Source organism: Phytophthora infestans, genomic scaffold (assembly GCF_000142945.1).
Source record: "Phytophthora infestans T30-4 supercont1.10 genomic scaffold, whole genome shotgun sequence".
In the NCBI taxonomy this organism is placed as follows: Eukaryota; Oomycota; class Peronosporomycetes; order Peronosporales; family Peronosporaceae; genus Phytophthora; species Phytophthora infestans.
This window is the reverse complement of record NW_003303749.1, coordinates 721,080-748,735: the sequence shown is the minus strand read 5'-3', so window position 1 is coordinate 748,735 and position 27,656 is coordinate 721,080. Positions and strand designations below refer to the sequence as shown.

Below are 27,656 nucleotides of genomic sequence, written 5' to 3'. Positions count from 1 at the left end.
CAACTTCGCAGCTCTCACCGCGCTGCGCAGCGATCGCTTGAGCGTCCTTTACGAAACACAGATACGCCGGGCCGTGTATATCGATGTCGGATGCTACGACTTCAAAATACACAAGCTCGTCGAACGGACCGCCTTCGGCGTCGACTTGCTACAGAAAGAGAAGGCTGTCGTGTTTGTGTTGAAGGCACAATTTCTCGACCGAATGCCAAGACCATTTAAGCGAACGAGATTAAAGCTGCTTAACTAATATCTGAGATTCAGCTTTCGACCTTGCAAGCTCAAAATACCGATCGCCTATTGTAGTCTTTTATTTTAAACCAAACTATACTTGGGTTTTGTAAGGAAAATACTTTTATGTCTTTCATTGTTTTTGCCTGTAAAATTAGACTTGTGGGCGTAAGTAAGCTGTTTCAAATCGTTTCCTGCAACACCAACAATTCGGACGTCCAATTTATGGGTTAAAGTATTAAAGCATTTCTCATAACCGTCACCAGTTTCATTTCAACATACCGAAACCATACGATACATGCTTTAGCATTGACGTCGGGTGCGTTCGCGACTGGGTGTGTGACAGCTCTGCTAGGGGGTACATCAAGTGAGGCATCACGACCAGCCTATTCACAAGATGGGGGGGGGGCAGCAGACCGTATCTAGCACCGATGTGAGTGCGCGCTGTGAGGCCGTTATGCTGATTTTTTTGTTTACTTGGTGGCAGTATACGCTGTATGATGTTGAGCTAACTAGTGCGTGCTCGACGAATACTCACTTCCCATTTTAGCTTCAGTGTGGCTTGAGCATAAAGTCTGATGAGCCACTGACGCCTTGCCGCGACTGGCGGACAGGACACGATTTCGCGTTCACGGTGGCTGATGGCGCAACGGTATCCGTAGTGGACATATTTCGGGTCAGGACATATTTCGACCCCTCCCCCCCCCTCATACAAATTCAAGTTACAATGCAAAGAAGGTCCCTCGGATTTCTAGTAAAAAAAACGCAGTACCCATTAAGTTTTGGAAGGTGTAGGTTAGGCGCGTGAGACTACATTCTAAGGTCTTTAAGTTGGTACCACGCTCGTCCAGTGTCTCAGAATACGACACTAGATAATACTTCCGGGTCCCATTCAACGTCTTTTTGAAGCTCAATTAGTGATGTGCTGCTCATCATCTCCATGAATATTGATTTCAGTATTGTTGGTCCGCAATATGTCCAGCAAAACGCCCATCTTCTATTTCACATACTTTATTGAAGACATTTGAAAAGTGACCAAAAATTATGTCCACTACGGATATTACTTGACCACGTCAAGCGGACTTTGATGGCACGAAGGGGGTAACATGGGGCAAGCCTGTAGATGTGTATGTGAATCCTGCCAGCAATGCCCCACCAAATAAGTACGTGCAGCCGTCTGAAGGGCCAGAAGACCTCAAAGTCAATTGGAAGTTGTATGACATAAAGCACGCCCACGAAAGAATGGTCATGCAGCTTTGAGCTGCGGCTTTTCGTGTACGTTCCTCGACCACGTGTGTAACGCATAAAATCCCTTCGACGACCTACAGACGCTCGTATCCAGGAGCAGCTACCTCAAGTTGCTGATTACATGCGGCAAAACCAAATGAAATGCGGCCCAGCTACTACGCAGCCGTTAGGCATGCTCGATTACCTGAAGAAGCGCCCACATCTGGACTCGATAATGCTACATTTCGCCAATTGCGGCTCATAGACCGCCAAGCCGCCAAGCTGGAGACTACGCAACGATAACGGCAAGCTGCTGGAAAATATTGGCTCGTCCGAGCTCGCGCTCATGGCGTAGTCGTACCCATATATATAAAAGCGCCGAATTTACGGGATACACTTGAGCTACCTGATTATAATTTGCTACCCCTATTTCGAGAGCATCGTGATTCGGAAACGCCGGATCCGGCTCAATATACGGAAGATAATGATTATAAAGATACAGCCGAAGACAACTAGCGCTTTGGTGAAGAGCCTAAACCGAGGGTAAGGTTATAATAACCGCAGTGGCTGTAGAGGATTAAACCACCTGTTTCACTACGCTTTGTACAGAAGTGCATCGCAACCTTCAGTACGTGTTCGGGGGCTTCGTGACGCGCCAGGCTGGCGTGGCGCTGGAGACATCGCTTTAGCAGTATAAACCCAAGTTTGATTAGGCTTATGTCGGGCGCGTAAGGTGGCAGAAAGCTGTTGTGTCGGACGAGTAGTTGAGTTGTAATGCCGTCAGTAATTGGAAAGTGCGATGGCACGTGCCATCTCTCCGTAACATCCCTCGGCTTTCCCTTTTGGTGGCCAACGCTGGCCTCTTTTCCTTTGGCTGGCTGTTAGTGCATATACTGTCTTAGCCAATAAAAGCGGATTTACATTTCTTTTAGCCTATCTAATACCTTAATTAGTAGCATACAAAGTGATATATACTTTGGCACAACACTCCCACTAAAGAGCTAGCATTGTCCATCAATCCTTCTTCCAATATTTCTTGGAGAGTGCGACTTTAACCATGTTCTCAGATCTTTCATGCTTATTTCCGTGTCACAATCCCAAAGTCCGATTTTAAAAATACCGAATTAAAACTTTTGTATTAACCACGATGTTTGGAAGAATGCCCAATTTAATGAAATGAACCCAAATCCAGATTCAATACTTTGCCTCATTTTAAACCTGTTTCTGGAGGTGCCGACAACTGTCGAGCCCTCTCACTCTCAATTTTGCCTCCATACTACGCAAGTACTGGTCCCGACCTCCGGGGGGCGCCCACAAACCACTTGTACTCTTCCTCGCAACAGCGGTCTGGTCAAAGCCACAGAGGCCTTAATGGTCCCGGCCTTTTGGCATCCAACGGACCACCAACTGCTCATGAGGGGCACTGCAAGGGGGAAGTCTGATCATTCAGCAACTCGTGGGCGTCCAGTCATTGATCATTTGTACCTCTTGTAGTGGCAATTAGCGAGTCAAGCGTAAAATTCACTTTAAATAGAGTCAAAACGTACTCTGGAGTAAGGGGCTGATAGCCCGGACATGCCCAAATGCCAATATTAGGGCTAGGTCTGCACTAAAAGCAATGTTTTATCCTTAACGTTTTCCTTTAGTCCTCAAATTGCCCTTACAGCTGAATTTGTTTGCTAACTTTCAAGTGGAGTTTGTAACTTTATTTTGATTTTCCACTTTGACCTTGTGTTATCTTCCCATTATATCAATGTCCTTACTTGAGTTTAACCACCTTTATTTGAGGGGACCTTAAACTTATTTGGGGTACGCCGATTTACTGCCCTATATCCTTAACCCCCATCATGTAACGAAGCTTTTCAAACTGTCCTTGACTTAGCGGTTTGTTAATGCATCGGCGGTCATATCGTTAAGGTTACAGTAAGAAACACTAATACTATATTCTTCATGCTTATCGCGGGCATAAAAATGCCTAATATCAATGTGCTTAATCGATGAATGACTGCACGGATCTTTAATAATACTTATTGCTGCAGTATTATCACACCAACAATGTGTTGGTAGTACTCGACCGTAGCCTAACTCCTGTAATAGTAGTCGTAACCATATAGCTTCTCTTACATCTTCACTAGCAGCTACAAGCTCCGATTCTGCTGTGTTAAGACTAATACAATCTTGCTTAATACTTTTCCACGGGATGCAAGCACCAGCTAGTAATGATACATATCCTGTAATAGACTTTCTTTCTTCATTAGCATTCGCGAAGCTCGCGTCTGTGTATAGCTCTACCTTTATAGTACAATATTTCCATTGTCCTCTAAGGACGTTCCTTTCAAGTACTTTAGTACTCGCTGGGCCGCCTTCCAGTGGGTCTTATTATAGCAAAATAGATATTTACTAAGCTCCCTAACAGCGTTACCAATATCAGGCCTAGTGCGTCGTACAAAATACATTAATGACGTGACTAGACCACTATAGCCAAACGGTTGAGCTGCTATCTACTGTGGTGTTAGAGCCTTTTCCTTTGCTAGTAATACACTTTTAGCTTGTGGTGTTGGGGCTGTAGTACAGTCTCGCATCTGATATTATGCAAAAGATCATTGATATATTTCTTTTGAGACAAACGTAATGTTTCCTTTTCTAGATCCCTTTTAATTTTCATTTTCAGCAAATAGTGCAACTCGCCTAAATCTTTCATTGTAAACTTTGCCGGCAGTTTAACCTTAAGATCGTTAATAGAGCTGCAATTGCTTGGTCGTCAACATACACGCACATAATAAGTACGTGTTGGACCCCTTCTTCCTCCCACCGTTTTTGATACAAGCAATGCTCTCTCTTGCATCTAAAAAAGCCTTAATCTTTAAGGAATTCATTGAAAACTCCATACCCAATTCTAGGGGCCTGTTTTAGGCCGTACAAACTTTTGAGCAGCTTACATACTAGGTCTCCGTCGCCTTCACGAAATCCTAGCGGTTGCCTCATGTATATACTCTCACTTAAAACACCGTTTAGAAATGCAGTAGATACATCCATTTGATGTAAATACCGTCCTCGAATTGTAGTCATGCGAGCAGAAGCCGCAAAGATTCATATCGAGCTACGGGAGCAAATATCTCTTTATAATCAATACCATTCATTTAAGTATTTCCTTGAGCTACAAGCCGAGCTTTAAAGCGATCTACAGACCCACAACATTGTATTTAATATCAAAGAGCCAATGGCAGCCAAGTGCCCTTCGTCCTTTTGGAAGAGGTACTACCTCCTATGTATAATTACTTAAAAGTGCATCATACTCAGCTTTAATAGCACACTCCCACTGCTTAGCATGTGGACTAGATCGAGCCTCTTTTATCGATTTCGAAATTTGTATTTTAGGCATGTTAGCCGTTACAGCATGTAGCTGTGTGACATAATCTCTGAGCCGAACGTTCGGTATCTTTTGGCGTTTTGACCTACGTATGTCACTTTGTGACCTGTTTTGTACTCCCATAGTTTGGGATCTCGGTGGCCGTGAGCTTCTGGACTCAACAGGCGTTGCCGCTACAACTTCGATATTACTTCTAGATCGCTTTCCTAAATTGTGAATAATACTCTCTTCTTGTGTATTATTACTACTATCCTCAGTAGGAAATGATCGCTTAATCATAGCGTCTGTACCAGTTAAATAAAATTTAACATCTCGAGCTTCTAAGTATTTGTTAGCTTGTACATCGAACAGCCTGTATCCCTTATATTTAGGAGAAAGTCCTAAAAGTTTGCACTCTATGGTTCTTTCACTTAGGTGTGGGTCCTTTCGTTTAGATTTGGGAACATGTGCATAACATGTAGAGCCCCATAATCTTAATGCTAAACCATGTGGTTTCTTACGGTGCAGTAGCTCATAAAGGGTCTTCATCCCAAGTCTAGCCATAGGTAGACGGTTAGTGATGTCCCCAATGTATAATAAGGCCTCCAGTCACCACTTAGCAGCCATATTGACACCCCTTAACGCACAGCGGACCCCGGCCATCAAGGGCTGGTGTGACCTCTCTGCACTACCGTTTTCTTCTTGAGATTCTACATTTGAACTCTGAAATACCAATCCGAGTTTTAAGCACAGTTTAGATACCTCCTTATTTATAAATTCTGAGCCTCCGTCAGTCCTAATTAGGCGTACCTGAAATGACGGAAATTGGACTGACAACTGTTTTAACAGAGTTTTTATTTTACCCGGTACCTCTTTTAGACACTTGACTACAATATACCGCTTATAGGCAGTTGCATCATCGACAACTGCTAACGCATAGTGATAGCCAAACGACCCATAAAGACCGTTTACTCTTATCCTTCTGGTTGAGCCATATGCACGTATGCAGAGGCTCGGTAGCCCTGTTTCTGATCATATTTCTTTATGACATCCTGCCGTCCCTCATGTGGGCACATGTATTACAAAAGGAGGGTACTTTATTGAGTTCAGAGTAGGCAACCCTCAATTTTCTGGTTACTCATACTCCTAATTAGCCTCTCTTTACCGACATGGACTAATCGAAAGTGCCATTCTTTGAGGATATCACCCAATTTTCCACTTTAAGCACTAAATACACTCGTCTTCGATGGCTTTACACTCGGCAAGTAGTAAACCTCATCTTTTGCTACTGCTGCGAAGAGAAGTTTACTGTATTTTACTAAAAAGAACAAAAACGGTCCTGACTTTGCTTGGATGTGATTGTAGCCTTGTTTAGTCAGATATAATGCACTTAACAAATTGCTATCGCACGTTTGGTCATATGATATATCAGTTAATGTTACAGAACTCAACCTCCTATTAGGGTTCAAAACATGTAGTTTTATTGATCCCTTAAGTGTACTGTGAGAGGTGGATCCATTACCGTAGGTGAATGTGTGGCTCTGGCCAGGTTGGAGGCCCCCTCTAAGCCAGTCTCTGTCTGGTGTTATAGCTCGACCTGCACTAGTATCAACCACCCACATATCATCCTTTAGAGTAAGCCTTTCTAACACGCTCAAATAAGAGGCATAACGTTTACTTACCTCTGCTTGAATGCCATCCATAGTTTGAGGCGACTGGGGCGGTGTCTTTGCTGACTTGCCGCAATCCTTAAAACCCTCATGGTGCGCTGGGTCCAAGCTTTCAATGTCGTCGATGTCCTCATCTTCAGCACATTTCTCCAAAAAGGTCCTCTAACCCACTTTTAGGCGCTCCATACCTTCACTCATGATTGCCCTAATCGTGTTAGCCGCAGTTGTCTTGGCCCTTGTAGCCTTCTTAGCCCCCAGCGCAGTGTTGACGTCAGTCCTAAATAGGGGTCCACCTGCTCGATTTGGGTCTCTGTCAGCCAACTTTTGGGGACATTCCGGCTTGAAGTGGCCCGTTTGGAAGCAGTAAAAACAACTTCTTTCACCTTCATTTCCACTGGGTTTTCGCTTTGCACCCTGCTTGACCCGCACATTGTTACAAGTAACTGCCTGGGACTTATCCGTAAGTCCCACCTCTTTCTTCGATTTGTCCCCGAAAATCCGGCGCAACGAACTTTCCACCTGATCCACGGTAAAGTCCTCCTTTTTCATTGAAATTGAGAATGCCCAAAACTCACTGGGCAGCTGAGACAGCACTTAAACGCAAAGACACGGCTCTGTCACCATGTCCTGCCCCAAAAGCTTGCGAGACTTCCTATTAATCTCATTTTTGCTTTTTTTAAGTTGCGCGAACACAGTTCTTCAGTCGCACCAAGGAGTGCGTGCCAACTTAGACCAGGCTCTCGTTAACTCAATGAGGCCGGCTGCATCTCCTTGCCCAAAATCCTTTTTAAGATGTCGAATACCTCACATGGATTCATTGAGGAAACCTCATCCGGTAGGGTTGACAAAAAGGAGTTATGAAGAACCTGATTTAACAGGTTCTGGAGATCTCCCCTTGCCCTTGTCCAATTTATCACCTCCCACCGCATTGCGTACGCCTCTTCTGTGGCGGTTTCGGTGGTCGGCGACGCCGGCTTTCAGGGTTGCTTCTGAGGAAGTCAGTCGTCAGCACCTTCGCTTCAGGGTGCCTCTTCTCAAGCTGCTTCGTTTAGTACACGTGGTCCAGTTGGTTGACGTGCGCAAGTAGCTTGTCCTTCCACATTGTGTAGGACTTGTCGTTAAACTTCTCGAGACCGCCACCAGACCTCGCATCGGTACAATAAGAGCTGATTTACATTTCTTTTAGCCTATCATATTACCTCAATTGGTAGCATACAAACCGATATATACTTTGGCACAACAAAAACAAAGCACCAGAAGCGTGGGTTAGATCTTGAGGATCGTGCTACACGTGGATCTTGGCGTTGTCAAGTACAACAATTGAGCGTGGTATGGGTCATGGATTGAAAAAGGGAGATACCTTGCTCTTGAAACCATTGTGGAAATTGGGCATCGTAAAAGTATCATCGGTATTCCCCACGCAAAGAACCCAGTGACGTCCATGGCAGCTAGAACTGAGGCGCACGCTCTTCGAGAGAAAGTAATACTCATGTTCACAGATGTGCTGCGAGCTGACCATCCCCGACATCGAAGCACAGACCTATACAAATAAGCAAATTAGACTTGAAATATTAGTACTGAAACTGGGGTTACCGTCCGTCTTTTGATGTTTCATCTACAAACACAAGTTGGTCAGGTCCGCTATAAAACGGGCTCAGTCTTAATAAACATTCTCGTCGATCTCGAGGAAGGCTTCAGCGGGCTCGCTTTTTCAGCACTTTGCGAGTTCATCCTAGGCTAAAGCGCAGGGCGCGACAAATTGTATCGTCCGATCAGCATAGTCCACCAGAAACGCTAGCGGAAATTGCTTCGCGCAGCTCTTAAAAAAACTAATGATTTTTAATTTAATACGATTCAAATGAACAAACCGCTTTAGGCCACCTTGACTTCTTCGCGATGGCAGCTTTATTGTCGACGTTGCCTGTCATTAAAAGTATTAAATATCTAGTAAGACTCGTTTCTGAAATACATAGCAGGGTAGCTACTACACTACTGTATGTCGTGATCGTAAGTAAGGCCAATGGCACGCCACCTCAGAAGTAGGGGAAAAGTATTTTTTACTGCACGGTTCTTCTTTGAGCCTACAATTTTAGCTGCAAAAGTCAGAATGCTGAGCTTATTTTCGGCAAACGGGTGCTTGGTTGGTTCCGTTAAACTGACTTTCGTGCAAAAACCGAAGTGTAAAGCTAGGCGAACTCATAATTATCGATCGATGGGAAAACATTTTTTTGGTAGCAGACAAATATCAAAAAGTCATAAAACTTAGTAAATTATAAACCTTACATGCTTGGTTTTGCTCCGCATCCTGAAGCATAACAGAGAGCTGTAGTTTTTGGATCTATTTTGGATCTGAAGCTATCTGTTGCTGCTCCAGAATCTTGCTCCAGTGGTACCAATTTTTTAACTGGAGTGCTTGGGGTCGTGACTCTGCCTAAAAGGGAAAATTCACGGAAACAACTACAAAATCTAAAGAGTGATATTTTAAATGGCAACCATGCGCCTCGACGTCACGATCAGTGAGCTTATATTCTTACTGACTGGCGCTCGGTATGGACATGAGTGAGGTCCTCTACTAGTGTTTAAGAGCTCAACTGGATCTAAGCGTATCTTGCCCGCTGATTAATTCGGCTTTTTGGATTTGTCGCACTTTAACGCTTCGTCACGAATGGCTTCGCCTTCAGCGCAATCAGACCCTGCCTTTGCATTTCGAACTTTGATGCGCTCAGTCTTCGTGGCATCTTCATCCTCCTTTACCTCGATGTAGCGCGTGAGAAGATCGAATTGATCGGATGTTTTCTTCGGTTTCCGTCTGTAGCATTTTCAATGTATCATCTAGCACTTAGCTTTTGTGACAGAAATGTATAGTACTGACCAGAGAGTGTTCCTCTGTTAACTTTTCCTTGTGATTCTTTACCAGCACCGCCATATAAAACGGTTTAATTGGCGTAATCAGTAATTTAAATTAAATTACAAATCGGTTTAATGCGCACCTGCTGGAACGCGACCTTCGGGTTCAGGCATTTGTTTAAACACGTTGCTACTTGAAGTCGGATGGAAACTACTTAGCTGCTAAAGACATTTACGATGAAATGGATACCGCTCATCTCGTTGGGGCATTTTATTCATGCTTAATCCTTAATTGAGGAATTCGTCGAAAAATGATGCAACTTGTTCGAGCACTACAACAACAATGAAAAATTTGCTGTTGTAGTGCTCGAACAAGCTGCAAACATTCGTCGACCAATTTTTTTGGCACGTGCCTAGGCTGCGTCACAGTAAAAGTGCTACTATAAATGTGTATTTGGAATTAATAGCGCCATCTCACTCCATTTTTCATGAACGCCCCCAGAATGAATACACGCTATCCTCACTCTTTCGTCGCCATCCATTCTGTCCAAGCCAGTCACCGACGTGCCAATTCCATGCCTTCACTCTCAATGTGCACCCACCCAACGCGCTTGGAGCACGAGCCAGCAACCACTGCACAATCTCGAGCCATGCAACCTCAAACACAGGTGCCAAGCGAAATGTACGACACTCTGGGAACTCCGAAAAGAGAAACACTGCGGTATCGAGACGTCGTGACTTGCTGAACAGCAACTCAAGTGCCAAGGGTGAGCATCTCAGGGATCGATGGCAACTCAGCCACTTCACTACCTCCAAATGGCTGTTCCCGGCCGCCCCGTCAATCGCTAACGTCGTACACCCTTCACGCCGATTCCAATGCAGCCACTTGACCACTTCCAAATGTCCGTTCGTGGCTGCATCATTCATTGCGCTTAGAGTACATCCCTCCGTGCGGTGTTCGTGTAGCCACTTTACCACTCCGAGATGCCCATTTCCAGCAGCCTGATCCATTGCTAAAGTTGTGCACCCTTCGTCACGATTTTCATGGAACCACTGTAGAATACTCAAATTTCCGAGTGCAGCAGCAGTGTCCATGACTCCGTCTAGATTGAAAGCCTCGTGTCTGCTAGCGTGAAGCCACTTCACCATCTCTAGATTACCGCGCTCTGCGGTCATCTTCATTGTCAGAACGTGGCACCCCTCGCTTCTGTTTGAATGAAGCCACTTCGCCGTCTCGAAATGGCCATTCTGCGCTGCATAGTGCATTGCAAAGACACTGCATCCTTCTGTACGTGTGTCATGGAGCCACTGCACAATTTCAAGATTCCCCATACCCGCAGCATCGTCCATAGCACGATGTGTACACCGGGCTTGCGTGTTAAAATGAAGCCATTGAACAATCTCGAGAGCTCCCGACCCAGCAGCAGCATCCAAGATGAAATGAGTTGAGTTAGGAGAGCTAAGCTTCTTCTCGTCCAAGTACTTCAGCACTTCTATATGGCCGTTCTGCGCAGCAATGCCAAAGGCTTCCCCAACACTCGCTATCCCTTCTTCCTCATGAAGCCACTTGATAATGTGCAGGTGGCCATGAGCAGCAGCCAATTCGAGAGCCTCCACAGGGTCTCGGACTAGATCACAGTCGAACAGAAACCTAAGCATGTCCAGATTACCGTCGAGAGCGGGGCATACGTAAATTTTGACATCGAGGAGTGTTGGATCGGGATCATCACTCTCCACCACTTGCGTTGTCACAAGCCAGCGTAGTACCTCCCACTCACCGCTCCGAGCTGCTGTACTCAAAGCCTCAGCTATCCCCACACCGAAATCTTTACACAACCAGCGCACAACCTCCACGTTGCCATACGCAGCTGCATGTTCTATCACGTGCTGAGCACACACGGATCGAAGAACAACATGAGCTTTGATCCAGTCAACCAACTCGTGATGCTTGTTTCGAATCGCTCCGACCAACTCAATTCCCCCCCAGTAGCCAATTTCACGATAATTATCCCATAGATACTGCAAAATTTCCAAGGAGCCATTCGTCGTCGCTTGAGCTACAACTTCTGTCAGGAACTCGCCTGGTAAATACTTTTCAATGACCCACTTCAGGCTGCGTAGATCCCCACGTGCCGCCATTTCCCCCGTGACGCAGTTCACTTCCCATCGTCGCAGAAACGGGTCCATCGTCTTCGACTCACGAGCAGCGAGATACTGCAGAAACCGCAGACTTCCATTCGACTTTTTGTACCCGGTCGACAATGTCCACACTTTAGAGAAACTATCCAGAAAGGAATCAATCACTCGCAGCAAACTGCCGGTTCCATCCGTGTGGAGACGCTCTTGACACACTAAACGAACTGCAGTGAGTACAGGGAACGACGGCCACTCGGACGTGTCAATACTTGGACGACCCAATTGAGGATGCACCGCTAATGCGCGTGTGGACTTTTGCTTCTTGTCTTGGTGCATCATAGTGCTCGGAGAAGAAAACAGATCTCCTCGTCCCAATTCAGTGGGGTTTTTTTCTTCCGAATTCTCTATATTTTTACTTACACGGAGGGATTTAATCGTCCCAGTCAGAAAGTTCGGAAGCAGAGTTATCCCAGTCAACGTCATCCAGCCCATTGCTCTTGGATGCGTTTTTCATTGAACTTTGTCGAGGTGGAGCTGCAGCGACGGGGGTTGTAGCACTGCGACGTCGTGGCTTCACCTGGGCCTTTCGTCGAGCGCAGTGCTCGCACATCCCATTCGCCTGAAGCAGTTGGAAGCCCCATCCGCCACACAAAGAGCAACGCTGTCGCATCTGAGCAGAGTCGACGATGAAAGCGAGACGAAGTCGGTTGCAATGCGCGCACAATCCGTTCTTCTCCACAAGCCCAACGCCAATTCCCTTACAACAATCACATCTGCTCAACTCAGGAGCAGACTGGTGACCATATACGCCTCCAACATTCACTCCGTACGCACTTAACAGCGTAGAATCTCCACCGTACGGTACCAATGCTGCCATCCCGTCCGCCGAAGGTGGAGGTGTTGGGAGAATTAACTGATAACCTGGTGGTACCATACTCGGAGGGTACATGGGCATTGGCATGGGAGGTGGCTGCATGTATGGATAGTAATATCCATACGGGGAAGGCGGCGGTGGCGGCATCATTGCGTACGGGTATTGGGGGTACATTCCATTACTGAAAGGAGGTTGCCCTGGTACTGTCTGGCCAGGAAGTGGTTGTCCATTCATGGAGTAGCCTCCTGCGTGACTTGGACCAGCAGCTGAGCCATTGTGGCTATCAGGAAGCTTCTCTGAGCGATGCTCGTGCTGGATTTTGGCTTGGTCGTCACTTTCCAAGCGCTGGGCAGCTAATGCTGCTTCCATCTTTGCCATCCGCCGTCGCTCACGACGCAGTTGCTTCTCTCTCGCTCTCGTCTCCTCTTCGGCCTCGACGCTACTAGTTGAGCGGGTTCTGGGCTCCTCGTTCTGTCCACTTGAGCTGGACACGGACTTACGCCGCGGTGATTCCGATGTCACCGAGCTTGCAGTTGCAGCAGCCAACTCCTTTTTGCGCTGTCTCCGGGCCCGTCGTTCTTCACGTGCACATTCCTGTACGGAGTCTTCTGCAGCCTCCGACTTCACGCTGTGTCCATTTTCGACTGCAGACTGGTCGTCTCCCTCCAGTTGTTTAATCGAATCAGAGACAGTTGAGATGCTGTGCTTGCTCCCTCGACTTCGACTCCTCGTACGCGCCTCATGTTCAAGTGAAGATACACCGGAGTCCTCGTCAATTGGCACAGCCGACGTGTCCTCCACGCTCTGACGACCTGATCCAGAGGCGTCCAGGTCTGCTACAAGCTCGGCATCGTCTCCTTTCTCCTCTACCTCTCTCGCGCCCTCCTCTGTCTTCCCGTTCTCTTCTTCCTGTCGCTGTTTCCGTTCCAGTTGACGCTGCTGTTCTATTGCTACTTGCTCCGCGCGCTCCTGTTCTCGTCGCCGTTCCAACTCTTCTGCCTGCTGTTCGCGCTCTTTCCTCGCCTCTTCCTGCGCCTTGGCTTCCATCTCTTCCTGCATCTGCTGTCGCTTCCGTTGCTCTTCCGCCTGTTCCCCCCAGGTCGATTTCGGTTGCTTCTCCTTGGACTTGACTGTCACCCCCTTCTTCTTCATATTGTTGGCCACTTCAGCCATAAAGTCGTCTCCAGCGACGCTCTCCCTCTTATTCATCATATTCTCCTGTCGCTTCTTCCTCAAGAAACGCAGTCGCTCGGCTGCACTCATACCGGACGTCTCGGCCTCGTACTGATCCTCTAATGACGGCGTCTTAATCTCCTCCGCAACCTCCTCTTTCTGCCTAATATTAAGCATTGGAGGTGGTCTCCCCATCCCCATCATGGGGCCATTAAGTTTGCCCTCGAGCGACGCCTGTAGCTTCTGGAACATGGCGTTCTTTGGTTTCATGGCACCATTGGGGGCTTCCTCGGCCACGCTCTTGCGACTCTCGGGGCGCGTCTTCTTCTCTTCCTTGACTATAGGCACTTCATTCTGAATAAGGGGCTCTTGTTTTACAGAGTCTGCTTCATTTAGGTCAAGGTGGCGACTTCCTTTAGGACGTCGATGCTTCTGACGCACAGGCTCCTCTTGGACGGGTGGCTCCCATCTGCTCTCCTTAGTTAAGGTATTGTAGTAGTACGGATGTCCGTCGGGAGACGTGTACTGCTTCCACTCGCCCGCTGGAGCGTCGTGCCGCCGCGAGGACGAGCTCTTCCTCGACTTCTTCCTGCTCGACGACATCAATGATCGGTAGATTACGCATCGTACTTAGTGTATTGAATACTGTAGTACTGAGCGTATACTGTACAGATCTGAAAATGTAGCCATTTCATTCAAGTTGAAGTGCATTATCCTACGCCGATATCGACGGGTGACGTTTGAGAACTGCCTGCTCCACGGTAAACTCGCCGAACTGTCGAGTTAGTCTTCGCATATAAAGATCCAGCAGACTGTGGACATCGCGCATCACAAGCTCGATGACAACTTCATCCAAGAAGATGGCTGCATAGTGAATGGGTACATGCAAGGGTACGTGAGTACATGTTCGTTCGGCTGTAACGAGCACAGAGCCAGCGCATCTTACCGAGATCTTCCAGCTTCTTCATAGTGGCAGAGTCCAGCTGGGAGCTTTCCGTTTCCGCCTTGGGGTCGTTCACTTGTTCTTGGGTTCCGTCAGCTTCTGCTCGCAGTCCAAGTAGATTCTCTGCACAATGTAATCCCGTACAGTCAGTTCATAAAGCTGTGCATCGCTGCGCAATACCCTCGTACCAATGCTCCGTGTTGAGTTGAAGAACATGCAGAGCACTGCCGCGTACTCGTCCAACTCATGGATAGACCTGTCAAGCCTCAGACATTCATAGGAGTTGGCCATGGGTTCAGCGGTTCTCAGCATGACGTTTCACTTACACAGAGACGGATGGCGCAGCCCCGACGCGTTCCACTGCAGCAATAGCCTGTTTCTTGACCATACGTCCAAACCCGAAGGCCAAATTCGTCAGCTTGCCGATCCCAGACGAGTGAGCGTCGACAGATCCTTCGTCTGTCTATAAGGAAAGACACAGCGATGTCAACAGAATCCACTGTAAACGCTCTGCTCTCTCGATAACTCACCACACTGCTACTTCCTCTACGCGTCAATTGCGGGGCAGCGTGGCTTTTATCTTGAGGCAGGAACGGGAACGACCGGATCAAGTGCACGCGCTCCTGTCTTGCGAACTCCAGCAGAGCGTCAAGCTCCTTGACAAACGCAGCTTTAGCTGTATCTGATGACAGCGGCAGCGCGTGCTACAGTAGCAACAAGAAGAGCACCCGTCAGACTCTTTACTGTACTATGAACCCTTCACTGCGACTCACGCTGGTCTTTTCGAGCCCCTGTTTGAGCTGATGGAACACCTCCACCTTAAGTGGGACGCCTGCTAGCTTGACTCTGTCCTGCTGCCAAATCTCCTTAGGTACGAAGAGCCTGGGCGAGAAGAGCGCCCCCACCTGGATGGACTTTTCGATGAGCTGCATCAGGTGGAAGCAGCCGAAGGGTTTGCGCACGGTCACGTCATGGTAGCGAGTCTGATACACACACATACATGAGTAAGATAATGAGTCGTAGCCTAAAAGTTGAGTGTAAAGGTGCGTTTGTTTAAGTTACAGACATTGATACTGAGCGTCGGCATCTGCTCCAGCATCTCCTTGGAGACGCAGCGACGTGGGGCCGGCGGTAGCAACGACGCCCGGTCGCTAGATGGCGCTGCAGCATGCGAAGTAGGTCCTGCATCTGCTGAGAAGATCTCCACCTCTTCCTCGTCCTCGCCAGCGTCGTCCACGTCCAGCGGTGGCGTCTCGTCCTGCTCGGTAGGCTGCATGCTCAAGATATACGCTTATGTTGTTCTATCACAACTATGTTGCACTTAATTGTGTTGAGTTGCACCAAGATGGACTAAAATTGCATATTTGAAGACGAAAACGGATAGGTAGTCCCTCTGGACCTGTTGCTTTTTATCCACTCTCTCGTCTCCTTAATCGGAGCTTCTCAATAATCATCGCTAGTTCAGCTGTCCGTCGCAGGACGTCCCTGCAAATCAAACCACAAGCTCACGGTGAGGAAACTTCATCGATCCTCGATCCAACAAAGTCAACGCACCTCGCCTAAAGCTTTACTCAGCGCTTGCAGCAACTGCTCCACCTCATCCACATTGTTGACGTACAGATGCGCGTTGCTGGGCTTCTTACCCACCGTACACGTGAAAACGTGATGGAGTGGACCTTCATCACCAGCAGCCAAGAAGTCCTCATAAGTGCCGTTGCCATGTCGTCCATGGACACTCTCCTCCGTCCGCTCTGCATAATAGTCGTAAATAGCCTTGAACATACTCTCGTCCGTGGTGTCATCTCCAATACAGAAGAGAAAGTCCGGATGATCGTTGCTGATTGCAGCGTCTTGAGTCAAGATCTGACGAGCCACCACTCCCTTGTTGAGTCCTTCGGGCACGATCTCCAGCAGCCCTTTCTTGCGGATGATATTCACTGGAAGATCGCGGATCACTTCCTCGAGATCATTCTGCAGCGAATTAGCTTGCAAGAGCCCCCACTCCGGGTCCGTCGAGCGGAAGTTCCACGCAATACTCTGCTGGGCGTATCGCAGCACACTCCCATTCGTACGTGCGCAGTAAACCTTCAGGATCGGGTCCACCGCCTCTCGAACTGGACGCCAGTCGAACTTGAAGCTGTGTTGATGCCAGTGACGGTCCGTAGGGTTGCTATCGTCCTGCATATTCGTGTCCTCCGTGTTGTCGATGTCGATAGACTTTGCCCACGAGTACAGAGCGCCGTTGTCAGACACTAGACCGAGACCGCGGATGTGTCCCAGAGACGCCGTAAGACTCTTTTTCGTCACGCCACTCACCACAAACACCGTGTTGCGTGGATCATTCGTCAAGTTGGTCAGAGCCTCCATCATACGACGAGACGGCCGCTTCCCAGTCACTGCAGTGAAGTCCTTCTTCACGTACATGGCGATATTCTCACGCGCTATAATCGTGCCACCGTAGTCAAGCAGGAACACACGTCGCTTGGACTGCATATACGCTGCCATCACCTTGTCAATGTTCAGCTGCTTGAAGTCGGAGCGATCGCCCACACGCATGACATGAGACCGACCAATCTCCGTGTCCATGTACTCCATGTTGGTGTATTCCTCATTACCCTCCGGGTTTTCCGTCGCCTCATGGAGAACAGACAGCACTTGCTTGGTCCAGTTAGCAGCGGGTTGGTTGGTAATGTACGGCAAGTCCCTTGCGCGACGACCTAATCGCTCCTCGTTGCTCATTGTCAACGCGTGGTCCAACGAGTTCACGAGTCCTGTGATATTCCACGGATTGACACGCACAGCTCCGTTCAGGACGCAACAGCAGGCCGAAAACTCGCTCAATATCACCACACCAGGGGGATTTTCAGGGTTGACTCCCTTGGCGAATACAAACTCTAGTGGCTTCAAGTTGAGTCCTTCTCGGATGGACGTGACCATCAAGATGTCGCTGGCGAGCCACAGCGTCACGCGCTGCTCTATAGTCAAAGGGGAAGACGACTCCTCGTAGTCGATGCACTCGGGGCCGTGCGCCTTGGTGATCCGCTCCACAAGCTTGCGGATCTCGTTGCTGCTGTAGTTCTGGTCGCCCAGCCGCGTCTGTGTCAACGTCGCTCGCTCCACAAACACGAGCTTATCTTTCCAAGACGGACAGTTGCCAAAGAACTGCTCGAACGCCAGCATCTTTAAGGGGATGCCACTCAGTCTCTGACAGACATCTGCTCCTGCAATCAGGACCTTTCCCTTGTGCTTCTCACGCAATTGGCGAGCTGCTTCCTGCACCTTCGGGTCGTTCAGCACCTCACGAATTAACGTTGTTTCAATACCCACGTGACTGATTGTGATGACCACATTACGGCCACGGTAGTCCACACCGAGATTCCCACCGCGTCGAGACTGATACGAGAGTCCTAGGAACCGCTTGCAAGCATTCAGAAAGTGACGCGCGTGGTCGAACGAGTGGAAGCCTACAATATCCACGTCCAGCACGCCTTCCAGTAGTTGCGTGCCGTGCGAAAGCTCTCGAAACACTTCGGATGTAGGGAACGGTACGTGCAAGAAAAAGACCATCTTGGGTCTTTTACGGTTCTCGCTCCTGCACGCGTTAGCCAAATACGACGGGAACAGCAGCAAGTGGTAGTCGTGTACCCACACGGTGTCGTTCTCCTTGCACAGCTCTCCCACACGCTCGGCCAGCAACCTGTTCACTGTCTGATAGGCTTCCCACCACTCGCCGTTATTACGCTCCTCCTTCCACTCAATCACCTCTGCGCGGTCCCAAATCGAGTAGTAAATGTCCAGAATGTCCACGTTGTGGAACATTGGCCACAACTTGCTCTTACAGTACCCGCCGTGATGGTTCGCAGCCAGCTGACGGTCAATAAACACTGGGATGCAGTTCATCTCAGCCAAGATGGCCGTGATCTCGCTCTTGTCGTCTTCGGACAGTTCCTCCTGGTCACTACGCGCATGGTACGTCACGCAGCCCACCCACGTCGTGCTCATACTCTCTGCAATGCTATTGTCACTCCTGGAGATCAAACTATCGCGATTCCACTTTGCAGACCACGCTCCGTCCTCTGTAGACTTGCTGAGTTTAACCGGCAAGTGGTAGCAGACCAAGAACAGCATCGCATCGGGGGACGGATGATAACTGGACGGCATGTATCGTTTGTACCTGCTCTGCAGCTTGTTCGTCTGTCGGAACCTCTGACTGGGAGAACCTGTAACGCTGCTGGGCGGGGACTTGGCGTCTGCTTCGGTCTTATCCTCAGCCACTCGGGCCGCCAGTCTGGCCCCTGTCTCCTTCGATTCCTCGTCCCGAGTGGCTGGAATGTCGGTCATGTCTTCGGACGCGTTGATCTGTCTTGGAGTTGCGGGACTTTCGTCTCTCCGCCGCTCGTAGACCAGCGAGCGTTCAATGCGTTCGCCCGTCGGGACGAGCTCCATGTCCTGGTCGTATATACCGTACTCTTCCACGACCAGCATCTCGCGCCCTTCAGGGACCAGCACTCTTTCGCGTTCGATCTGTTCCCACGAGCTGAAGACTCCACCGGAGAAGAGCGCGTACATGTACTGATGCGGTACGCCACGAGGCAATAGCATGGGTTTGACAGTCGTCCAGTACGGGTAATCCTCGGGCGTAGTGACGAGTGTCATGCTTTCGTTCGGGTTAAAGTGTCCCATGACGAAAGATGAGCCTGAGCAGTGCACAGTCTCGCCCAGACGACTCTGCGCCTTCACCTTGAGGTGAACACGTGTGTATGTGCCCGTGTTAACGTCGCCCGAAGCGCCGTCCGTGGACGACGTGGACGATTTCCAGCTAGCCAAGTGCGGAAGATCGTTGGCCGACGTGGGCGCGGGTGCGGGCTGCCCCCCAGGGGACCCTGGGCCGCTCACATCCATGGGCGTTGAGCTGTCGTGTGGGTCGTCGTTGTCCGCGCGCCCGCGCTTCTCCGGCCGGAAGGACGTGGGCAACGGAGGACGCTTACCGTCGTTGATACCGCCCGATGGCCACGTGGCCGAGCTCTCGCTCAACGAGAAGCCGCTGGGCGCCGAGTGCTCCGCCATGAAGAGGGGGGCCGAGCGACGCTTTGGTGCCCTGTGGATGTATGGGAAGAAACTAATGTACACCAAGTGTACATATTCGGAATTAGAAAGATGTGAAGTGCTTTTGGTGGTACATCGTACCGTCAAAGATTCAGTGTGTGTAGCGTACACCACTTTCATTTTTCCGACCAATCGTTTGCCAGCTGGCTCGTTTGACGTCAGCGAGTTCAGTTTGACTGGCGCTCAGTGCAGCTCTTGACGATCATCCCGCAGCTACGAACCATGGCGTCTGACGAAGCGAAGCCCGTGTTGACCAAGGAGGAGAAGGCGGCTAAGAAGGCGGCTAAGCTGGCGAAGAAACTGGCCAAGGAGCAGGCCAAGGCTGAGGGATCCGACTCGAGCGTCAAGAAGGAGAAAAAGCAAAAGAAGGAGAAAAAGGAGAAGAAAGAGAAGAAAAGCAAAAAGCGCAGTCGTGAGGCTGACGAGGAGAACAACGATACCGACCCGGCTGAGGAGACGGGCGAGAGTGAAGTGGAGGCACCCGCGGCCAAGAAGGCCAAAAACGAGAATGCCACTCACGTGGGTGGCGAGGAGAACCCGTCGCTCGACAACTTCCGCATCTGCGACGAAACTAAGAAGAACCTTCAGGCCCGTGGCATCCACACGCTCTTCCCAATTCAGGCCATGACCTTCGACAAGATCGTGGACGGTAAGGACCTCATGGGCCGCGCTCGTACGGGTATGGGCAAGACTCTGGCCTTCGCGCTGCCAGTGATTGAGCTTCTACTTCAAGACAAGCGGCCGCGCGCGCGTGGTCGTGCTCCTCGCGTGGTATGCATGGCTCCTACACGTGAGCTGGCCAAACAGGTGGCCACCGAGTTCGAGTTGACGGGTCCGTCGTTGAGTACCGTCTGCATCTATGGTGGAGCTTCCTATCAGTCGCAGAACAACGCGTTCCGTAGCGGTGTAGACATTCTAGTGGGTACAACTGGCCGCGTTATTGACCACATTGACCGTGGCAACCTTCGTCTGCACAACTGCGAGTTCCTCATCCTTGATGAGGCCGATACGATGCTGGAAATGGGATTCCGTGAGGACGTTCAGAAGGTTTTCACGGCCATGGATCAGGTCAAGAACGAGAGCACCGGTAAACGCCAGACGCTGCTGTTCTCTGCTACGATCCCCAAGTGGGTGAAGGATGTGGCCGACAAGTACATGAAGAAGGCCGAGTACGTCAACCTGGTCAAGGACTCGGACGACCAGGCGTCTACTGACGTGCAGCACATTGCCATCCCGTGTCACTGGCAGGGCCGGCCGACTTTGCTGGCCAACTTGCTCGGTGTGTATGCTAAGAAGGACTCTCGTACGATCATCTTCGCTGAGACCAAGAAGGATTGCAACGAGCTAGCTGTACACCCTGAGATCAAGACGGATTGTCAGGTTCTGCACGGTGATATCGCCCAGGAACAGCGTGAGACCACCATGAAGGCTTTCCGTGAAGGCCGTCTGCGTCTACTCATTGCTACAGATGTGGCCGCCCGTGGGCTGGACATGAACGTGGACCTGGTGATCAACTCGGAGCCTCCTCGTAAGATGTCGGGTATGGCCGACGTTGACACGTACGTGCACCGTTCTGGCCGAACGGGCCGTGCTGGTAAGAAGGGTATCTGTATTACTCTGTACACGAACCGCCAGCGTGATCAGCTCAACCAGATTGAGCGCAAGATTGGCAACAAGTTCATCATGAAGGGTCCACCTGACCAGGAGGACTTGATCAAGGCATCAGCTGCAAAGGCGTTGAAGGAGATCGACAATGTGGACCCGTCCATGATTGAAATCTTCCAGGAGAAGGCGAGGGAGCTGCTTGAGACGATGGAGCCGGAGAAGTGTCTGGCCGCTGCGTTGGCCTGCATTACGGGCCACACGAAGCCTCCTCGTCGCACGTCGCTTATGTCTGGTGTCCCTGACTACGTGACGGTGTTGTTCACAAGCTCCAACTTCATCCGAGCCAAGGGCTACGTATGGAACGCTGTGAACCGCGACATTCCGGAGGAAATCTCGAAGGATATCAAGCAGATGACTCTGACCGAGGACGCGATGGGTGCGTGCTTTGACCTGCCGATTGCCGGCCTGGAACTTCTGGAGACGCAGATGGAGGAAAGCGGCATGAACTGCCCGTACTCGATCCCCAAGACGTTGCCAAAGCTGCAGCAGTCAGCGTACCAGATGCGTCCACAGAGCTACGGCGGCCGAGGTGGTGGCCGTGGTGCAGGTCGTGGCCGAGGTGGCCGTGGCCGTGGAGGCGGTGGCCGTGGACGCCGGTACTAAAAGACTTCAAGCAACAACCTTGAGCTAGCACCCGAACCAGGTGCTTGACGAGGTAGTTAGATAGGTTATTCCAACTCCCTAACGTTAAATATTGTATAGAGGTTTGCCATTTTGGTCAAGATATTGCAGTTCTGGTGGTCAAGTTTCGGGTCACGAAGGTCTCTGAAGCAATTGTTATCCACCAACCACCCCGTTCCATGTACGAAGACCTGATCTTAAGGAGATGATTGGTGGGTGCAAAGCTCTTGCATTCTGAGTCGGAGCCCCACCCATTAGCATAAGTCTAGCCAAAGTCGGATGCGTCCCCGCTGCCTTCTACTCGTGGTAGTCTTCACTCTTGCGGCATGCTGTTGCCGCCTTGCCAGCGCTGATCGTGTCATTATAGTCAAGTCCTCAGCGACGGACTCCACCGGCGGCAATGTGAAGTTTTATCTCAAGAACAGCAAGAAGGCGTCGACAGAGCAAGCAGTTGAGGAACGAGGGATCACCAGCAGTCTGACGCAGAAGATTCCATTTGTCAACAAACTCAAGGCCATGGTAAAGGAAAACCCCGCCGTCGTTAAAGCCAATGTGATGATGGACAAGGATATAAGGCTTAAGGGGGCGTATCTCGTTGTGAAAGGGCAATTGAAGCCGCTTGCAATTATCGCAGCCGTAGCGCTGGCCGGAGGCTACATCATGTACCTCGTGAAGGGGTAAACCGCAAAATACATTGCCGGAAAACAGTGAAACTTGTTTGTCAGGAGAGCAAGAATCACTGACTATGTACATGTACGTCGTCGGACCCAAGTACTGACTCCCTGGCAGTCGAAAATGTCTAAATACACTTGGTGCCCTCAACCTTGATAAGAGAAATGCCTCCCACGCAATATCGACTCGCAGAAGCTCGTGCTCCCAGCTTCAGTTTACCAATTAATAATGGAAGTGAGTATTTTGCCAGACTGGGAGCATCTCACTCGTAGCAAATCTTGTGTTATCTTCGGATTTGCTAGGATTTGCTCAAATCTTCCATATTCGAACTCGGTACAGCGTATACTCTGCGTATACCCCTCCCACACAAAAAATCCTCCCCCTCCAGCAAACGCGTGGCTCCAAACGCACGAAAACGGCACCACGGCCACGCAGCGCACAGAAGCGCCCCCTGGCACTGGAGGGTATCGACAGCGACAGCGCCAGCAACGACTCCGACGGCTCCGTGAGTGACTGGCAGCCAGTGTCGAGCCCGACTTCTGCTGAGGCGGAGGCGGTAACCAGTAGCGCAAGTGAAGAATCGGGTCAGATTTCTATCCTCGCCTCGCCACCACAAGAGACACAATTTCAGTCGTGGAAGGACTTCGAGGCCTATCTAGCGCTGTACCAAGCGCAGTCACTCCAGGTACATTATTAAGTTATCTGTTGCGTTTGTCTATACCGTCTCATCACGTTTTGTTTGTCTGCTAGATATTTCGAGTGAGAACAAACACTTCAGTGGCTGTACGGAATGCTAGGATAGATGCTCAGGGCTCCGCGGCGACTAAAATCCCGGCCGAGTGGGATCAGTACGCGAAGACGTACGTGTGTACACACCACGGCACATACCGATCGCAAGCCACAAGCAAGCGGCCGCGTCAGGAGACACGGGCCCAAGGATGCTCAGCACAGGTATGCGATTACTATAGTTTTGGTTTGTAGCGAAATAAACCCAATCTGGCATAATCGGGCTCAGTTGGGATGAATCGTGCATCACCGGTGTAAGCTCAGCCACTAACCGTGTCTGTTTGCATTAACTTTGTTACTATTATTTCAGCTGAATGTATGCGTTCAAGAGATTAACAAAGCTGAACACACGTTTGTGCTCAAAGTGACGAAGTGCCGGCTCGAGCACAATCACTCACTGAACGAGTATGCATTCAAGAGTCATCCTTCCAACCGGATTACTCTCGATGACAGTGCCTTACGGACGGTGAATGAGCTTCGAAAGGCTGGAGCAAAGAAGACCAGTATTCTGAAGTTTATCAGAGACAATTCAGATAGTAATCCAAAGCCACAGGATGTTCACAACCTCGTGAGCAAGCTGAAAGCTCGTGAAAACAGAAACGGCCCAAGTTCGAGCGCAAAACGATTGAAGAAGTGGATGGCCGAGTTTGGAGATAATGTCGGGAATGTGGGTCGTATATTCGTAGACGATGTCGGGGAAAAGGTATGTGTATTTAGTGAATCATTTACATTATATTCATAACATCTAACATGTTCTTTGTATTAGAAAATTGCAACATGTATTACATTACAGACTAAACACATGCGATCGGTCTACAAACAATTTCCGGAAGTTCTTCTCATTGACGCGACGCACGGAACAAACCGTTCAAAGTACAAAGTTTTCTCTTTTATGGCTCACGATACCTTTGGAAAAGGCCAATTTGTGCAGCACGCGTTACTACAGAACGAGCGATGGCCGACATTACTGACGGCGCTTGAAGAATTTAAGAGTAGCAATCCGGCTTGGACAAAACTACGCTGCGTGTTGATCGACAAGGACTTCACGGAACTATCGGTACTGAAGACTGCTTTCCCTGACGTCACTACCCTGCTCTGCCAATTTCACGTCTTAAAGTATTTGCGGGAGGAAATCGCGTCAGCAGACTACGGTTGTAACACGTGGGAAAAGGATCAGCTACGAGGTCTGATGAACCTGCTTGTATATGCGAAGACCGAGAAAGAGTATATGAAGCACTTTCGGTACATGTTGCACGTGTGCGGAATGGGGCGCCCCCGATCTGGGCAATTGACTTCAGATCCAGTTGGGCAGAATCTGGCACCAGTTGGGCAGAATCTGGCACCAGTTGGGCAGAATATTGTGGCGGTCGGGCAGAATGTGGCGACAGAAGCGCGGAATCATACCACATCCGAGTCTGAACGCTGTGAAACTACGAACACAATAGTGGAACCGTTTGAATCCGTCCGACACCCTTTTGTCGCCTATTTCATTAAGAATTGGGACAAATGTCGCGAGCTGTGGTGTGCACACAAGCGCCAAAACACCGTGACGCTTGGTAATAACACCAACAACAGGTTGGAGGCCTCGTGGAAGCAGTTGAAGGAGTGGGTAAACTCTTTTATGGCAGTGGACGAATGCATAGCGTCGATTATGTATTACCAGAGTCTTCAAGAGCGACGATTTATGGATGAGGTGTACAAGAAGGTTAATGTCCAGCATGTTGGTTACGATCGCGAAATGACGTTGGTTGCAAACCTCGTCAGTGAACATGCATGCGAGTTAATACACGATCAGTATTGCTACGCACTTGATCGTGCATCTTACGCCTTTTCCGAGAGAGCGCCAGGTGTGTACTTTGTGAAGAGTACATCCCCCGATGAAGACGCCCTCGATGAGGTAGACGCAGAGTACACTATTACGACTCACGACTGGACTTGCTCGTGTCTCTTTATGAGTACACGTTTATTGCCGTGTCGACACGTCTTCTTTCTTAGAAGAGCACTAAACAAGGAGACTGTTATCCCGACTCAACTGGTGCATCAGCGATGGGTCCTGTCGTCTGTACGGTCGTCGATAGAGTTCGAAAACGCCAGTGATGCTCCTACTACTGTGGAATCTTTTGCCGTTCGAAGGGTATTGGTGACCGATGAGCGGCCATGGGATTCGAACCGGAAGTACCGAGAGGCCTTATTGCTGCCAGATTTCGCTACAAGAAAATACCGAATTCAACCATACACGAGCGAGCTTGGAGTGCAGGTTGATAGCTACAATTGTGGCATGTATATGCTGTTAGCTTTTGAGATATTTGCCGGTGCTGAAAACCTATATCTGCTAAGTCGGAAGGAGCTACAGTATTTGCGCTATCGGTACCTGTGCATGTGCATTTAATGCAACTAGTTTTTCAATGATTTGGTCTTTTGTTAGTGTGTTTGATGCGTTGACTACCTCCAGCTGCACTTTGTCTTGAGAGTTAGATGCTGACCGTCTTGCGGGGTTCAGTTTCAAAGCCAACACACTGCCATCCGGTTATACGTATACTCCGAAGACACGTCAACTGATGACACGTCCGGCTCTTCCTGAGTCTGGCATATTCGGGCATGCTAATCGGTTGTATTCTGGTGTAATTGTACTGTCTCTTGTTACCCAGTCTGGCTAAATAACGAGTGCCATTAATAATAGCCAGCACGGGCAGCGAAAGCAAATCTCATGCTGGAGGAAGGTGTCAATGATGTGTCCTAATTGGTGACATAGCGTACAAGTTATTGTACAGAATGTCTTACCATACAAAATATGTTCTGGACCCAATCCTGCATAAGTCGATACATCACCTTTTACAGGAAAGATAAATCAATGGTGCCAGGAAACTCTCTGAAGACAGACTCATAAAATTCAATCACATCTCTTTTTTCTTCCTTCTACTCAAGCTCCTCCACCTTCCTCGCCTCACCTTCAATAGGTTATGAGCTCAACGCAAGCCTCCACCGCTGACGACCGCGAGTTTCCGCGCCTCAATGGCCGGAACTTCATCATCTGGAAGACCCGCGTCACTGCCGCCCTCGAAGGAAAGAACCTTCTCGGCTACGTCGAGCGTATCGACTACACCGGTGACTCCGACTACGAGTTCGACTCCGATGAAGAGCTCAACCCGGCACTGTCCGACATGAACGACATGTCCGCCGCGCTTGATGCTGCCGGTGCTCCCAAGGCCGACGAAATAGTGGGCTCCTCACCGAGCGAGTCCTCCTCTGATGCCAGCTCCGCAAGTTCGGATGCACCCACAGCCGGAGACGACGGCGATGTGGAAATGGGGCAGGAGAATCCCCCCGTTATCCAGTCATTCACTGCTCAGAAGCGGGATGAACTGAAGCGAGCAGAGAAGCTGAGGGCTAAAAGCCAGAGGCTGAGCTCGAAAAAGCTTCGACTCAACGAGGCAAAAGCAAAAGCTTTCCTTATCAAGACCATCGATGACCAACATGTTCTCATGGTCAAGGACAAGACTACTGCGTTTGAGATCTTCCAGACGATCTGTAGCAAGTACGAAGGTGCTGCCATCCACGGCGACCCGTATCATGTGCTATCATACCTGATGGCACTGAGGTATGAAGAAGGTTCAGACCTTACGGGGTTCATAATTGACATCGAATCTGCCATGAAGGTTGCCTCCGAAGCCACAAACAGTGTGCTCAGTGACGAACAGAAGTCACTCTACTTGTACCATGCGCTACCTGGAAAATGGAAGCAGCAACTATCGGTCTGGAAGGGTAGCAGGAAATTCATTCCCTACGAAGAGCTAAAGCGTCACATCGAGGCCAAGGTGCAGCATGAACTGGCGAAAAACCGCTACACGCTCAAACAAGGAACACCCGAATCGAGGGAAACCCGAAACGAGCAGGCCCTACAGGCTTTAGCACCTGAACCAACCTTGGTTCAAGCTCCCTATCAAGAGAGCAAGGCTCTCATCTCAACGATGAGCTGTACATACTGCCTGCGCACCAACCACGATACTGTCGACTGCTATGTTCTACAGCGCCACCTACAAAATGGTCAGGTAAAGGCACGAACGGTGCTTCCCGCCAACTTTAAGCTGAAACCTTCGTCCAATCAAGCTCGACAGCATCCTTACAAGGACGGTTTCGGCGGCAAGTCACGAAGCCAAAATCGGAATGACTACAAGAGCAAGCGGAACAGCAATCGAAACAGAAGCCAGAACGGCAACCAGAAGATACATCTGAAAAATCCAAGAGTCACAATAAATTCCACGGTCGCCGCAAGGACACCGACTCCGACACGAGTATGGCATCATAGCCATCACTAGTCAGCGACGTCAGATAGGAACGAGGCTGTAAGTCTCACCGCCA

General features: G+C 49.6%; 4 protein-coding genes across 4 annotated transcripts; 2 read left to right on the top strand and 2 right to left on the bottom strand.

Moving 5' to 3' along the window:
* Positions 1-6,389: 6,389 nt before the first annotated feature.
* Positions 6,390-15,734, bottom strand: PITG_06829 (uncharacterized protein; the record flags this gene model as incomplete). Its single annotated transcript, XM_002904767.1, has 20 exons — positions 6,390-6,401; positions 6,487-6,608; positions 6,663-6,751; positions 7,411-7,448; positions 7,835-8,014; positions 8,343-8,395; positions 8,536-8,555; positions 9,122-9,283; positions 9,882-9,954; positions 10,179-10,472; positions 10,656-10,949; positions 11,100-11,861; positions 12,292-14,093; positions 14,224-14,368; positions 14,451-14,570; positions 14,636-14,703; positions 14,774-14,910; positions 14,978-15,151; positions 15,221-15,430; positions 15,514-15,734. The coding sequence occupies 20 exons, from the start codon at positions 15,721-15,723 to the stop codon at positions 6,390-6,392; spliced, it is 4,965 nt and encodes a 1,654-aa protein (XP_002904813.1).
* Positions 15,735-15,992: 258 nt separating this feature from the next.
* On the bottom strand, positions 15,993-19,514 carry PITG_06828 (trehalose-phosphatase, putative; the record flags this gene model as incomplete). Its single annotated transcript, XM_002904766.1, has 2 exons — positions 15,993-19,266; positions 19,330-19,514. 2 exons carry the CDS (start codon positions 19,512-19,514, stop codon positions 15,993-15,995), a joined length of 3,459 nt encoding a protein of 1,152 aa, XP_002904812.1.
* Positions 19,515-19,775: 261 nt separating this feature from the next.
* PITG_06827 (DEAD/DEAH box RNA helicase, putative) lies at positions 19,776-21,821 on the top strand (the record flags this gene model as incomplete). The annotated part of the gene is made up of 1 exon (XM_002904765.1): positions 19,776-21,821. The coding sequence occupies one exon, from the start codon at positions 19,776-19,778 to the stop codon at positions 21,819-21,821; it is 2,046 nt and encodes a 681-aa protein (XP_002904811.1).
* Positions 21,822-22,118: 297 nt separating this feature from the next.
* On the top strand, positions 22,119-22,520 carry PITG_06826 (uncharacterized protein; the record flags this gene model as incomplete). Its single annotated transcript, XM_002904764.1, has 1 exon — positions 22,119-22,520. One exon carries the CDS (start codon positions 22,119-22,121, stop codon positions 22,518-22,520), a length of 402 nt encoding a protein of 133 aa, XP_002904810.1.
* Between the last annotated feature and the right edge of the window lie 5,136 nt (positions 22,521-27,656).